Source organism: Limanda limanda, chromosome 22 (genome assembly GCF_963576545.1).
Source record: "Limanda limanda chromosome 22, fLimLim1.1, whole genome shotgun sequence".
NCBI classification, from domain to species: Eukaryota; Metazoa; Chordata; class Actinopteri; order Pleuronectiformes; family Pleuronectidae; genus Limanda; species Limanda limanda.
In genome coordinates, this window is record NC_083657.1 from 2,750,801 (window position 1) to 2,766,164 (window position 15,364).

General features: G+C 42.7%; 1 protein-coding gene across 2 annotated transcripts in view; it reads right to left on the minus strand.

Annotated features, from left to right (window-relative positions):
• clcn5b (chloride channel, voltage-sensitive 5b) overlaps positions 1-15,364 on the minus strand; it is a 33,684-nt gene that overhangs the window by 16,196 nt on the left and 2,124 nt on the right. Inside the window, exons 1-10 of one of the 2 annotated variants that reach the window (XM_061066195.1) lie at positions 8,560-8,693; positions 6,428-6,594; positions 5,526-5,625; positions 5,245-5,432; positions 4,762-4,884; positions 3,186-3,392; positions 1,373-1,453; positions 572-806; positions 290-465; positions 55-195 (exon numbers count right to left, since the gene is read on the minus strand). In XM_061066195.1, coding sequence (XP_060922178.1) covers positions 55-195; positions 290-465; positions 572-806; positions 1,373-1,453; positions 3,186-3,392; positions 4,762-4,884; positions 5,245-5,432; positions 5,526-5,625; positions 6,428-6,594; positions 8,560-8,614 — 1,473 coding nt within the window. In that variant the 5' untranslated portion in view covers positions 8,615-8,693. Of the gene's footprint in view, positions 1-54; positions 196-289; positions 466-571; positions 807-1,372; positions 1,454-3,185; positions 3,393-4,761; positions 4,885-5,244; positions 5,433-5,525; positions 5,626-6,427; positions 6,595-8,559; positions 8,694-15,364 lie in introns of those variants that run through there. The other variant, XM_061066194.1, reaches the window with a different exon arrangement.

The window sequence follows — 15,364 nt, forward strand, 5'->3', positions numbered from 1 at the left end:
AAGTGTCCGGAGATGGTGAATGTCTCAATGCAGCTGCAGTGCGTCTCCACCCACCTTCATGCCGAAGGTGATAACTGTGACCACCATCTTGAATATCAAGGCCAGGGCCAGCTGCCACAGAGCCGTGAGGAGGGCGTAGTCTGCAGGCCGGTCCGCCAGGCTGTTCCCTGCACCGGTGGCTGATGTGTTGGTCGGCTGCGAGAGGACGGAACAACACACAACGAGTCACACAACGAGGACACACAAAGAACCGGAGGACAGGGAGAGAGGGAGAGAGACGTCAGCTGACCTGTTTGTATCCACAGAGCTGAGAGGAGTCCAGCAGCGAGCAGTCGTTGAACAGCTCGGAGATGAGCTCGGCTCCGCTCATCTTGGTGTAACTGTTGGGGAACGCGATGAGGGCGGTTACCGCGGTGACCACCAGCACCTCCGTGACCGGGTAGTGGCCGAGACGCGTGGTTTTACCTGAGGAGAGAGAGAGATCTGATTTACAGGTGAACCGGGAGTCGGAGAGAAAGACAAAAGGATCTCAATGAAAGCCGAGACGTTTGAAGTCGGCGCCGTAACTCACGTCTCCGGCACCAGGCGATGTTGGCTCTGATGAACAACGCCCCCCAGACGCCTCCGAAGATCCCCAGCAGGATGAAAGGGCCCAGCTCCAGCAGGTGCCACGGGGCGTGGAACTCCACGTAGAACAGCACCAGGCGGCTGTTTCCAAACGGGTTGATGGAGCGCAGGGTGAAGGCGGCGACCAGCGCGGCGAAGAAGGAACGCCACAGGGTCTTCAGGGGGAAGTAATAACTCACCTGGAGGAGAGAGGCAGAGGAGCGCCGAGGGAATACATCATGTTAGATTCTCCGAGAACAGAGAAAACTTAATTGGACGATTTAAAACGTCGACAAACGATGAATCAAAACCATCAATCTTGACATTTACCAAGTGAAATCATATGGAAAAGGCTCAGAATAGTCACACAAAATAGAAATAACTCAGAGCTGGCTTCTGGCGTTCAGACGAGTCGGGACGGATGTGAACACCGGGTCTGCACCGGGCACGAGGGCTATAAACAATCTGGATTATCAGATCAGAACCAGACTTCAATGCTTCAGAAATAGTTCTTTCATTTTGGAGTTTCCTGATGCAGCACGATGAGAGTTCAACGGATTAGAAAGCTGCCAGGAACCGTCTAGGACTCTCATTTTGTAACGGGTCAAAAGCAATTAAATATCAATTCAGATTTGTTTTGGTATCTGGTTGTTATAAAATATCTGCCGAAGAGAATCTGATTGGATTTGATTTGCCTGTGATTACCAGACAAAATGTCTTAATACCAGTAGCCGAGCAGGTTAATAAAAGAGAAATAATCACTCACCTCCTCCAGGCTGAAGAGGACTCCTCCAATGGGAGCCCCGAACGCCACGGACACGCCCACGGCCGCCGCCGCCGATAAAACCTGCGTGCGAGAACAAACACATCTGAATTAACTTCAACTGAGACATTTTGAACAGATGAGACTCTGATAGGATTCTGACAGGACTTAATTATTTCTCTGTGTCTGTCAAACGCAAAGAAAAACATTTGATTCTCATCAGCCGAGGATTCGTGTTGCCAAGCGATTGATCGCGGAAAGAAAAACCGCGACTTGTTTTTCATTTGGTCGCAGCGGGAGTCGCTGTTGGTTCGTGTGGTTTCCGACAAACACAATGAGAAGCAGCAGGTTCTCTCTACCGCTGTATTGATACTTAGTCCTTCTACTGAATAAGTCAGAGCAGATGAGTCCGATTCAAACTAAGACATTTCCACTGAGCTGGTGATAAAGACTGAATATTTTCATAACAGATTGTTCCAGCGAGATGAATATTCACCCGTTCGTATATTCGTCGGCAGGATTACGCAAAAACTACTGACTGGATTTCCACAAAGCTTCGTGGAAGGATGGAAAATTGGCCGAGGAAGAACTCAATCGTTTTTGGCATAGATCTGGTTTTTTTTTAAAATTTTATTTGACCTTTATTTAACCAGGAAAGTCCCATTGAGATTAAAAACCTCTTTTTCGAGGGAGTCCTGGCCAAAAGGCAGCAACAAATAACATATGTACACTCACAATATTACACTCACAACATATAAACAGAAATTAAAATGATAAAAAACAGTGACAAATAAATTAAAATTCATAAAAAACATCTGCAAGTAAAAGAAGTGGTCTGAAATGATCTCATCGTAGATTTAAAAGCGTTCAAAGAAATCATTTCGGTTAATTTAAAATCTTTTTGCAGCCAGTTCCATGTGGTGGGAGCAGAGTGGACGAATGCCCTTTTTCCTGATTCAGTGCGGGCCAATGGAACTAGCAAAAGCATCTGATTGTTTGAGCGCAGACTGTAAGAAGCAACACTTTTCGGTGTGATTAAATTACAAATATATGATGGCAGTAGCCCAAGCATGGCCTTATAAATAAAAGTGCACCAATGTCCCAGCCTCCTGGTGGACAAAGAGGGCCAACCCACTCGAGAATACAATTCACAGTTTTAAAGTTTTAATAAAATTGGTTCTGGAGTTTTTGCATAATCCTGCTTAAAGTCAATCTAACGACATTGAAAACACAACCTCTTTGCCTTTTTATAGGGTTCATACACATTTTGACCAATGGATTTCCATGACTTTTCAATAACTTTAAACCAAATTTCCATGACCGAACATTTTGTGAAATCTCGGTGTATACGCGAAAAAGTGACAAAATGTAGTTTTCAAACTAACAATGCGAATTCCAAGGCATACAGTAAACCTTAAATGACACAAACCCAAAGTATGCCTGCCTATATTTTGAGCGTATTTCTTTAAAAGCATATGAATTATTTAAAACTCAGCGTAAATGAACTAGGGATGGGCATTCGATTAAATTGTCTTAAATCGATCGTCTATTAATTATGCCCATCCCTAAAATGAACGACATGAAAATATGAATATAACAAATTTCCATGACTTTTCCAAAACTTTAGGAAGATTATTTTTTCCCATGACTTTTCCAGGCCTGGAAAAATACATTTTAAAATTCCATGACTTTTCCAGGTTTTCCATGACCGTAAGAACCCTGGTTTTTGTTTTTCTTCTCCGGTTAGTATCTGCTCCGCTGAGACGCCCAGGACCATGAAACTGAACCCCCCCCCCCGACCCGCCTCGGAGCCTACCTCTCGCCGCTTGGCCTCGTTCTTGCGGTATTTGGTGAACAGGTGACACAGTATGTTGGCGCAGCAGCAGGCCACGTGCACCAGGGGGCCCTCCTTCCCCAGGCTGAGCCCCGAGGACACGGCCAGGACCAGGGTGATGGTCTTGATGATGAGGGTCCACTTCCCCAGGTAGCCGCGGATGATGAAGCCACTCAGGATGGTTTTTATCTGCGAGAGAAAGAGGGAAAGTGTTTGTGTGAGCGCGGATTAGTTTGTGTGCGTAGACAGGATCAGGATCTGTTTACGCTTTGGAGAGGGAGAAAAGGTTTAGATACGAGCGTAAAAACCGAGCGTACGAAAGCGTAAATATTGATGGAAGTGAAGGAAAGAAAGTGGAGTTTGTGTTCTGAGTGTTTTACTTTAAATAAGCCAATAATCTGGTGAGCAGGAGCCGGCTGACCAGGGTCTGACCTCACGGCGAGGAGACGTCAGGAGAACGGGATTCAGATTCCAGGAGAATTAAAGCAGGTCTTCATTTGAAAGCAATTAGAGAGAGGGAAGTGTTTGTGTTTGCAGGACAGAGCTGTGTTTGTGTGCTCTGTCTCTCTCTCTCTATACATGTCTCTGAAATGGTTGAATAAGTTTGGATGTGCTGGAGCTCGGTTTGGATTTCAGAAGGGAAATCTTTAGCTTTTAGTTTCCTCAGAAATAGAGGAAGAACAAAAGAGAGCAGAGAGTCGTCGATAAATCAATGTGCAAGGATGACTGATCCTGTTCATCATCCTGTCGGACAAACCTTATCCATGAATAGGGTTGCAAAGGGGTGGAAAGGCTAGTGAGGCCTACTGTAGAGTGCAGGACTAGTCAGGTAAGTTTTAATGATATGACTGGGGAAAATATATTAGCATGTTGATTGAGGATTGTTCATCTGTTCATCTAGACTATTTCCATTCATTTATCCATCAATTGTAAAATATTTGTACAGACTATTCCAATTGTTTGGCTAACTATTTATATCTCTGGCATTGCATTAGTGTTTTTTTACAAACTTTTTTCTCATCTTATTCTACAGAACAATGCCACGTGCACTCTCTCATGTGTGGAGACATTTCACCTCATCCAATGTAGAAGGAAAGGCTGTGTACATTTGAAAATACTGTGCAAAGACCTATGTTAAGAATGACACAACGATGCAGAAGCATATAGTCAAGTGCCCAAAGTTTCCTCAGGGCTCAAATCAGCCTATGACACAACAAAATGTTTATATTTATGTCTGTATATGACAAGGTAAATACAGTTAGTATAAATTACCCACAACATTTCCAGTTTATTCCTGTTAATTCCTGTTAATTCCCGTTAATTCCCGCATATTCCCGTTAATTCCTGTCAATTCCCATGGAAAGTTTCCAATTTTGAATATTCCCGGAATTTTGCAACCCTATCCATGAACAAACCACAGCAAACAAGGTGAGGCGTGAGGAATGAAACAGAGAATGGAGGGCGGAGGAGGAGGAAGAGGAGATGGAAGAGGTGGAAGAGATGATGAAGCAACAACTGTTAAGTCATTCACACGATTCCATTTTGTCTGAAGCCTCACCTCAGGGATCCCGGAGCCACATGCGTACGGAGCGAAGGCCCGGACCAGCGCCACGGCCAGGAAGGCGAAGAGCAGAGCCCAGAAGATGTACATCATATAGTTGACGAAGTAAGCAAACCCCCCCTGCAGGCGACACAGGGAACATCAAGTTACAAATCACATAGAAAACATCCACTGGTTTATTTGCTTCCTCACTCAGACCTGGTGGTTATTTTGTGTCATGACAGAGAACAACCAGCAGAAGGCACCAAAGCACCATTTAACGTTTTCTGAGTGTTATGATGATGCTGTACGAGCATGTGACTCTTCTGAGGATTTATGAATGAGAGACTGTGGATGAATATATGTGACAGTTTATAATAATATCATAATTCTGAGACCTGGATGAAAGAAGAGGATTGAAATCTGGATCCTGTGTAATTTGGTGCAACTTGAATTTAACGTGTGTAACTGTGATTCTAGTTGTTTTGTGTTCTCTCTGACCGTCGACGTCCCGGCTATGAGCTCGGCCCAGCTCTGCCACTGTGGACACCGGTCCCTCTCCTCGAACTTGGTCTCGTTGTACGTCCAGCAGCAGTGCTCGTGGTTAAACCAGAAGCCGTCGAGACACACGCCCTCTTTCAGGTCCGTCAGCCAATGGGCTGCGATGTCGATGCCGCCGGCGAGGGCGCCTGGAGAGACCAGAGGGAAAGAGACGAGTTCAGCACTGAAGGTTGTGAGTCTGTGTGTGTCTCTGTGTGTGTGTGTGTGTGTGTGTGCTCTACCTGACATGAGTCCCACCAGCAGCATGAGCAGCCACCCAGAGAAGGCATCGATGACGCTGAGCAGCAGAGCCACTTTCGACTGACGGCTCTTATTGGTGATCTGAGACGAAGGAGATCATCACATTACGTTGCTTTGATTCACATCCTGGTTTTTTTTTAGCAATATATTTATATATTTTTTACATATAAGAGTTGTAAAAATATTTTTTTACATATAAGAAACCTACATTCAAACATTTATAAGCATACAAAGGTTTATGAACACCCCCAACCCACAACCAAACACTCAGGGTAAAGAAAAAGAGGCAGAAATTAAATAACTTAAATAAAATAATTTAGAAAAAATACATATATAAAAATATAAGAATAAATGGAAGTAAATAAAGAAATAATTATACAAATACAAATAAATAAAATAAAATTCCAATCAATCAAATGCCTAGATAAAATAACGTTCTCTTACTTATAATATTAGTTAGTTACAATTAATATTCATCCTATTAGGTGCTGCTATTTTATTCTGTTTCACTCATTAATTTCCACTTGGTCGCTTTCCAAAAATTGCATGAAGGTGTCTCATACTTCATTGAATTTACCGTTTTTCCCTCTGACCCATTTATGTTAATTTCTCCAAGGCAAGGCAAGAAGCCATTTCCCTTAGCCACATTGCAGTTATAGGACTGTCCATACTCTTCTCACATCCTGTTTTTAAAATTATAACAACTGACAAAACTCACTATGCTTCTATTTCTCAGGTGCATTATGGGACAATAGAATCAGGCAGAATCACAGCTCTGCTTTACCAGAGGTTGTCTCATTTGACTGACTCAACCATTCATATAAATGTGAATTCTTTAAAGATGTAATAATAGTGAGGTTAATATGATAACTCTTGTCCGTACCTCTCGGTGTCGGTCCCGGTCCTTGCTCTTCTCTCGGACCCAGTCGATGGTGTTGAAGTCCTCGTAGGTTCCCACTCCGGGCAGCGGGTCGTCCAGCGGGTCCACCAGTTTACTGGGACCGTTCCCGTTCATACCGGCGGCCCTGCTGCTGCTGTACTCCTCATAATCTGCAGCGAGAGAGAGAAAGAGAGAGAGAGAAGCACGTTATACATGCACATCAAACACCTGCCTTGTTGAGACGTGAAGATCTATCTATTTATATAGTTTTACTTCTGGTTTCATCAAAAACACAGAATTCTTTGCCGAGCCACGGACCCGTTTTTTATTTAAAATCAGATGTCGATAAAATAACTTTCCTGGGACGGATTTGTGAAAGTAGGTGTTGTATAAACAAACCAAGAACTGAGACGATACTGAAGAGAAATCCACTAACGACCTGGAGTTCACCGCTCAATCCAAAATGAACAGATTTATGTCTTAATATCATTTCACAATTTCCCCAGTGGCTTCTTTTAAATGTTCTCTTGTATCCGAGCTTGAGGAGCTTTTCTCCACTAATGGATCTGTCAGCTCTTCTCTCAGATTCTACAAACTGACTCGTGCACAAGGACACACACAAACACACACACACACACACACACACACAAGAGCCTTGAGAAAGTGCAGCCAGCAGCGATGCCACTATACAAAGGAACAACAGAAGATGTGTATTGCAATCTGTGTAATATGGATTATTCCGAGGCGAGGACACAGAAATGTACAAGGCTGACTTCAGCTGCTCAACAGGAGCTGGAAGCAGCAGCCAATCAGAAGCTACCGTGGACAGAAACAGGAAGTGAGGACGGACAACAGATCTGAGATGTTGGAACAATCGTCTCAGCAGAAGAAACCACGTGTTTTCATTTGATCATAGACAAGCACAAAGTAGGTTTTCACTCCTTCTAGTTATTTCTATAAATTAGTAGAAGGCAGGAAAGGTTAAGAGGAGAAGTTTATACTTTCACACACTAAACAATATCATAAAGTAGAGTTCGTAAAATGTATACAAGAGTAAGTAGAAGTCATATTCCTCAAAAATGAACTACAAAACAATATGAATGGATAAATGAATTCCCAGAATCCTCCCGTGACAACCTCCACTGGAGCAGCTGAGGGTTTGAGTGCCTTGCTCACAGGCTCCAGAAGTTACAAAACTCAGGTTACGCAACACATCTGAAAGTTGTCGGTGATGAAACATGTTGAACACAAATAAAGAGTTATCAAGAAGAGGGGAAGGGAGAGTATTCGAGGAAACAGGACATACAACACCGATTGGGCAAGAGAGAAATGAGTCTTTTACTTTTCCTCATCAGAACAAGAGCTTTGCAGTATTTGATTTTTAAAAGGTTTTTATTCCCAGAGTGGACTGAACCTTCAACCTCCCCCCCGTTACCTCTGTGGTTTGGATTTGCCCTTTAACTTATTCGTGACAGCCAAAACAAAGAAGCAGGGATTTGTCTATATCTCATTTTCAATATATAAATATATAAACTAAGCTACTTGTGTGTGTATAGTATCTGGAGGACTGGGACAAAAGGCATCGACAACAAAAAGATAACATGAGTGCAGGGTTGTGAGTTTGACCTCAGCTCTGAGGACACAACAGCGTCTGTGACCCCCAACATGCATGAAATGGGAAACGCACTGACACAGACACACACACAAAGAGATAAGAGTGTTTGGAATTCATCAGGAATCTGATGCTGTTGACCTCTGTGTCAAATACAGCAACTAAAACAGCTGTAGACACACACACACACACACAAACACACTCTCTAAGGTCTGTTTCCCTCATGCAAGCTGCAGCACAGAAACATTAACCACATGACTCACTGCCTGATGAGTCGTAAATGGCTTTAATGATTAAACTCCACTGTGTTAAAGTTACAAAACACAACAAAGCACATTCGGCTATAAAACTCAACACAATTTCAAACCAACATGAAATCAGACCCACACACAGAGGTAGCTGCAGTGAGTGTTGAGGAATTACAATGATCCTGTTGATCAAGTAGAACCTGTGGCGTCAGTGTGACAGCACCTGGAACCTGCTCCTTCGCCTCCTGATCCTCTTTAGAACAAACTGAACTCACTGTTCTCCACCAGCTCCTCCTCGTCCAGCTGCGTGGTCCACAGCTCCAACACCATCTCCCCCAGCTGGAGACACACTCGGTGTCCAGCGTCAGTGACAACAACTCCCACCAGGAATCTGCTGCCTCCTCTGAACTCCTCGAGGAAGTGGACTCCAGCTGAGCTCCCCCCCCCCCGGTGGCCACCACCAGGCTCTGATAATGACTAATGATTGGCTGAGTTGTCTGGGAAGTGAATGCTGACTTGCTGAGCTGGTGGGAACTGTTTCCAATAGGCTGAGCGCGTGTGAGCTTTTCCCTGATTGGCTGTCGGTGGCTTGCTGCGTTTACAAAAATTGGGTCACATGTTTATCGTGTCTTTGACCTCTTAAATCCCACGGGATCTCTGGAGTCGCTAAGGAGAGACAGTGATAAACAGGGATCGTACAGGGTCAGGTTCAGAGGCAGCTTTCTTTCTATTCAGCTCATTCTGGGAAAAAAAAAACTTTTAAATATCAAATACTGCAAAGTTCTCCTCCGAGGTTCCAGTGGTCCAGTGAGGAAACCACATTCAAATTCAGCAGATCCAGATTTTTATATATATAATTATCAGTCCCCTAAACCTGTCTGATATTTGTCTGATATTGTAAAAGTAAATCCTGACATGTTAAAGGTTCAGTGTGTTGGATTTAGTGACATCTAGTGGTGAAGGGTCGTGTTGCGGCTGAACACCCTTCATCTCCCCCTCTCCCTCTGAACTTGTGGCAGCTTCAGTTGTCATAGGAAACTCAAAAGGTTTAGTTTGTCCACTCTGGGCTACTGTAAAAAAACATGGCGGCCTCCATAGAGAGGACCCGCTTCTGATATACATATAAAGAATTTAAATATAACATTTTTTAATAGAGTCAGTTCTAGGGCAAAGAAAACAACTTGTACAATTTAGATGAAACACACCAAAAGATCCTTTCACCTAAATCTTACACACTGGACCTTTAAAGAAAGTGTTTGTCCAGATCTGCGTCAGAATCTAACAGGTTGTTTCTTGTCCCATGGTTCAGTAGTTTTTTGCGAGTCGTTTGTTATCGTTGGTCGTCTCTGACGTCAGTGCTCGACCTTAGACGTCTCCCGTTCTCTGACCTGAGCGAGATCTTACAGGGACCTCTGGTAAATGGAGACGTACGTCAGCAAGTGAACCAGAGAGATGAAGACAAACAGACAGACAGACAGACAGACTGGGCTCTAACCTCCTGCTCTCTAATAACAGTCTGGAGCCTTCATATTTGAGAGCGTCTGAAGGAAGAAGCCTGACATGTTGGAGAGGATACGGTTAAACCACAGTCAGAGTGTTTTCCCAGTGGCGAGCGCCCCCACTGAAAGGTTTGGACTGGGATCATACTTTCTACACGGTGGGACTGTGACTGACAGGAAGTGAAGCAAACTGTGGTCGTTCAGAGGGAAATTATCAGAAAAATAAATCAAAACACGAGTTAGAGATGTTACAGGACGACAGAAGGAACCTGGTGTAGCGGTGAAGTCGAAAGTGAACACACGAGAAACCCCGTGGACAAGTGAAACCGGCAAAACAGAAACAATCCCAGCTCGATTTCACTGAGCAAACTGATCCAGGGTTAACTGCTTGAGTAAAAAGGGCAAGAAGCGTCATGCTGAGCTAAGCACCAAGTCTGTGTGTGTCTGTGTGTGTCTGTGTGTGTGTGTGTTTCTTGAGAGGCAGCACAGATGATAATCTTTCAGTTTCTCACACACATGCTTGATTCTTTACAGAAAACTCGACACACACTGTCTCACATGACAACGGAGCTAAAGCTACACAGATCGGTATCTACGGCAGAAGCATTTCCACAAACATGCGTAAAAACACCACACACACACACACACAGACCATAGTTGAACATTAAACTCCTGAGCGCTGGTTGCCATGGGAACTGGCAACTCACCTGACCCCCTGTGGCCGCGGCCGACCCCTAACGAGCGCTCATGCACAACGTTAATATTCATCCTGACGTCTGCACGGCTGGAGATTCTCGATCATATTTACTGGGTCAGAGGAAATTGAATAAAGACATAATGTGCGTCCCTGCGGTTTGTTCTGTTGACTTCTGGTGAACGCTAGACAAACGTTTTCCACATGGTCGGAGGAAAGAGACTTTGAATATGGAAAACCACAGAGGACGACTTCCATAGAAACCTGGCTCGGAAGCTTCGGAGGAAATCAGCTGTATCGTGATTCATCGCTGGTGATGCTTCCACTAAACATCTTCACCTTGACACTAATGCTAACTTATGGGTGAGAGCACGTCAGGTGACCGTGGTTATGACGATAAAATATGAGGTTTCCCTTCGCCTCTGTGGTGGAGCTGTCAGCTCCCAGCTGGGTGGACGTGAAGAAGAAGAAGGAAGACGACGACAGAGGCAAAGTCGAGACCGATCGGCAGCTGTTATGGAATTTGCAGCTTTCAAAAAATATCCCCGGTCGACCTTTACGTGACCCAACAACCTGCAGGTTATGAAATTTCCCACAAGAAAAGAGAGGAGGGGATAAGCACCAGATTATTTGTTTGATTTTTAACTGCTTGTTGATTATTTGAAACCCACTATTTGTAGCTTTCTGCCACTAGGGGGTCTCGCAATGAAAACAAGCTCGTGATGGGGAGCAGCACTCACGCAGCAAGGGATCATGGGAAATGACATCTTGCCATCACGACTGTCAGCCCCCCCCCCCCTGTTAGGATTCCTTCAGTGCTAATCGTTTAACTCGTCTCTTTTCTGTTTCTTCACCTCCTCTCTCTGCTGTTCGACTTCAGCCGACTGTGAGTAAAGGTTGTGATGAACAAATAACACAAACACACACTCACTCATAGACACACACTCACTCACAGTGACTCATTCCCTGTCAATCATTACAACCTGTTGTTTGGGCGTTGCGATAATGCAAATATTAAATTCCTGGAAGTATAAAAACAACGTGAACAAAGGAAGAAATGAAATTTGCCTTATAAACCGTAGAACCTAAGAAGGAGCTAATTATTATTATTCAAGATGGCGCCGTACTAACGGGTGCCTGTCGTAGCAGCTCCTGGTATCTATTGTATAGTCAAATACTTATATTTATACCTCTACTATATATCATATCATATTATATCATACTCTTTGTATATTCTTTGTATAAATAAGTCTATATACACATATTTATACATGTGTACATGTTATTATTATTATTATTATTATATTTGCTATTATTATTATATATACTGTTGCTGCCATTATTACTATATACTGCTATTATATTGGTATAATTACTATCATATATAAATATATATTGTTATATTATATACTATATATACTGTACTATTTTTATATACTGTCTAACAATAACATTACCATCATATCATCAGTACTATTACCATCATCTTGCCACTGCACCTTATCTACCTATTTATCTTGTGTTTCTGTTTTTATTCTTTCTACCTCAATATTTTTTATTTTATTCTATTGTTTTGTATTTTATTGTATTCAAATATACCGGCTGCTATGATGACTTAATTTCCCTTCAGGGATGAATAAAGTAATGAATCTATCTATCTATCTATCTATCTATCTATCTATCTATCTATCTATCTATCTATCTATCTATCTATCTATCTATCTATCTATCCATCTATCCATCTATCCATCTATCTATCTATCTATATATCCATCCATCTATCTATCCATCTATCCATCTATCTATCCATCCATCCATCCATCCATCCATCTATCTATCTATCTATCTATCTATCTATCTATCTATCTATCTATCTATCTATCCATCCATCTATCTATCTATCTATCTATTGATAAAAAATATCAGTTTAGAGACTTTACTTTTAACAGAGTGTTCCTTCGCTTCACGTTTCTCTTCCTTCGTTTTATGCTCCGTCATCTTTCAGTGGAATTCCCTCTCTGGATATATTTTCCAGGTTTCTTCCTCATGTGTTTTTTCTTTTCTCCTCCTCACAGCTGGACCAGCTCCAGTTTCTTCTATGGACACATTCTTCCTCCTGTTTGTGATTTGGCAGATCCCTGAGGGACTCGGGCCGCTCGTTAAAGGCTTTTACAATTATTCCAAAACAGATTTTCTCAATGATACGAGAAGCCGGAACGAGATATGATTGTTTGTTTCAATACGCATTCTCCCTCTGTGTCTGCAGATGAATGATGCGGAGTCAAGTGGAGTCAACAGTCACACATGTACATTTGGAATGGGCCATTTGCTCGGCCTGTTGTGTTACTAGTTACATGAAAAATGGACGTAGAGGGAAATGAAAGTTTAAATATGGCAATAACCTATTCATGTAACATCAACACCTCAAAAACAATCAGTGGGATACAAATCTGACATCAGGGGCAAGAAGCAACAAGCTGACTTTGTGTAGAGAGCAAAGGATTTCATGGGAAAAGTGTTTTTTCCTTTTAGAACAGAAAGGAATGAAATGATCATTTTTCCATCTCCTCTCGACACGAGCACGAGTGGTTGTTATTGAGCTTTAAAAATACTTTTTTCCACTTCATCTGTGTATTTAGAGGGCGACTGCCTTGCTCAGGAGCACCGTCACTGCTCACGTGAGTTTAACAGAGGGATCACAGTGGGTTGGGATTAATCCAAAGACACACACACACACACACACACACACACACACACACACAACTCTCCTCTGTAAACACTGGAGGCTAACGAGTCCCGAGCAACAGGTTACACCAGGCTGAACGATTACGGCTGCGCTAAGAAAAGCTTCTGAGACGAGCGGCTTGGCAACCGGGGTCAAGTGCGAGCTAATGAGCCGCGAGAGACCAACACTCGCCTCAAGGGATTTTCCCAGACACACAATTCCATCATGGGCACGAGGCCCAGGAGCAAGGCACCACTGATGGAAACAGAAACCTTGCAACTCCACTTCTGCTGATTCTGGACTTTCTGCTTGAAAACTCTCCAGGTTGATTTTCTTCCACAAGCCACTGTGTAATTTTTAAAAACACAAGCGGTGGAAGGATTGAGTACGAAGCAGCGTTTCTTCTCTGTGAATAAAGCTGACACGGTGAAAACTCAACCCAGCAGCAGCGTCCGGGAGTAAATCTCGTCTCCAGACTTCCTTCCTGTCGGCTCCTTCTTATCTCGGAGTCTTAACTCTGCGAGCAGGAGGTGATGCTGCTGTGAGGTCAGAATGACATCAGCTGTTATCACCGGCTGACAAAGCTTCTCCATCGGGAACATAAAACATTGATGCTTGTTGCTTAGTATAGTTTTTTTATAGTTCTGACAAGTTAAAAAAGTCTAAATATTCCATGAGATCCCGTCTGCAGAGCCACAATACAGAAGAGGAGGTGTTTGAGTAATAACTGAGCAGCTTGTTTCTGAGAGTGAGGATGTTTGCATCAGATCCAAGCAGTGATGCTGGTAACGCGCTACTCTAATCTGACCACTTTCTTCAGTAACGAGTAATCTAACGCGTTACTATTTCCAAACCAGTTGTCAGATTAAAGTTACTCCTCCAAGTCACTGTGCGTTACTATTTTGTCTACTTTTTGTTACTTTTATTATCATCTACACGAACATGTGCACTTCTCGCTCTTACTCCGTCACTCGCACACATCAACAACCCTTCACTTCCTCATTTACCCCCCATCCCAAACACAACCAGCCAATGAGGGCCTGACATCCCCAACAACCCCATCCTATTGGTCCAAACAGTCACATGTCCCACCCCAACCCCTTCACTGACCCGCAGGATATCGGAATGCTCCTTCAACACAGTGTTTTACTGAACACACGTCAAATCCAAACATAAACATAAACCCAGTCCGTTACAATATATTTGAGTTCAAGAAAGACTGTCATTCTTTTATTTTTTTATAAAAACAAGTATTTATGTTAAAGGGACTCTCACCTTTGTTGCATTTTTACACTTTTTTTGGATAAGGTTAAATTGGTATTAATAAGGTAATGACACTCTAAAATGCAAGACAGACCCACCAGGAGTAAAAACAAAAAATTATTTCACTCTCATAATATTTAGTGAAAACTTCAACCAATAAAATTCTTCGGACAGAAGGACCTTATTGGCCGACAGACCTGTCTGTTTGCTGCATGGACATGCAGGTTTTCCGTCTGCTTCTTGTGGCGCATTCGTGCCCGCGTCATCAAGTGCGCGGAGGCAGTAGGTTGTAAGTCTGCTTGTAAATAAAGTTTCTTCAAAAAATAAAAACACCGGGATGGTTGTAAGTCTGCTTGTGTAAATAAAGTTTCTTAAATAAAACACCGCGGATGGGAACGAGGGGGTGGGGCATTGGAGGAAGGCGGGATGATTTGAATGTGTTGTAATTCTCAAATGCAACAAAGGTGAGAGTCCCTTTAAGTGAAGTCAAGAAAGACTGTCTTTATTTTATTTTTATAAAAACATGTATTTTTTTCAGGAAATAGTTTTTAAGTTCAACTTAAAATGTCAGGAGATACATTATATGTTGTTGTTGTTTACATAACTGTTAAAAATGCACTTCTAATAAAGTGAGTGTTGACAAAACCGGTTGTCATTTTTATGTTGAGTCGGCGGGGGTGTTGTCGGCAGCTGCTGAATGTAACTAGTAAAGTAACTTGTAATCTAACTTAGTTACTTTTAAAATCAAGTAATCTGTAAAGTAACAGGAAGTGAAGACGCTGGTCCAGGTATCCTTCTGTTGACCCGAGGGAAGAAACCCCCTCAAAGTAACTTCAGAATAACATTTTTGATTTTATATTTCCATGCTTTGGACACGTTTCTCTTATATCCTGTGTAAA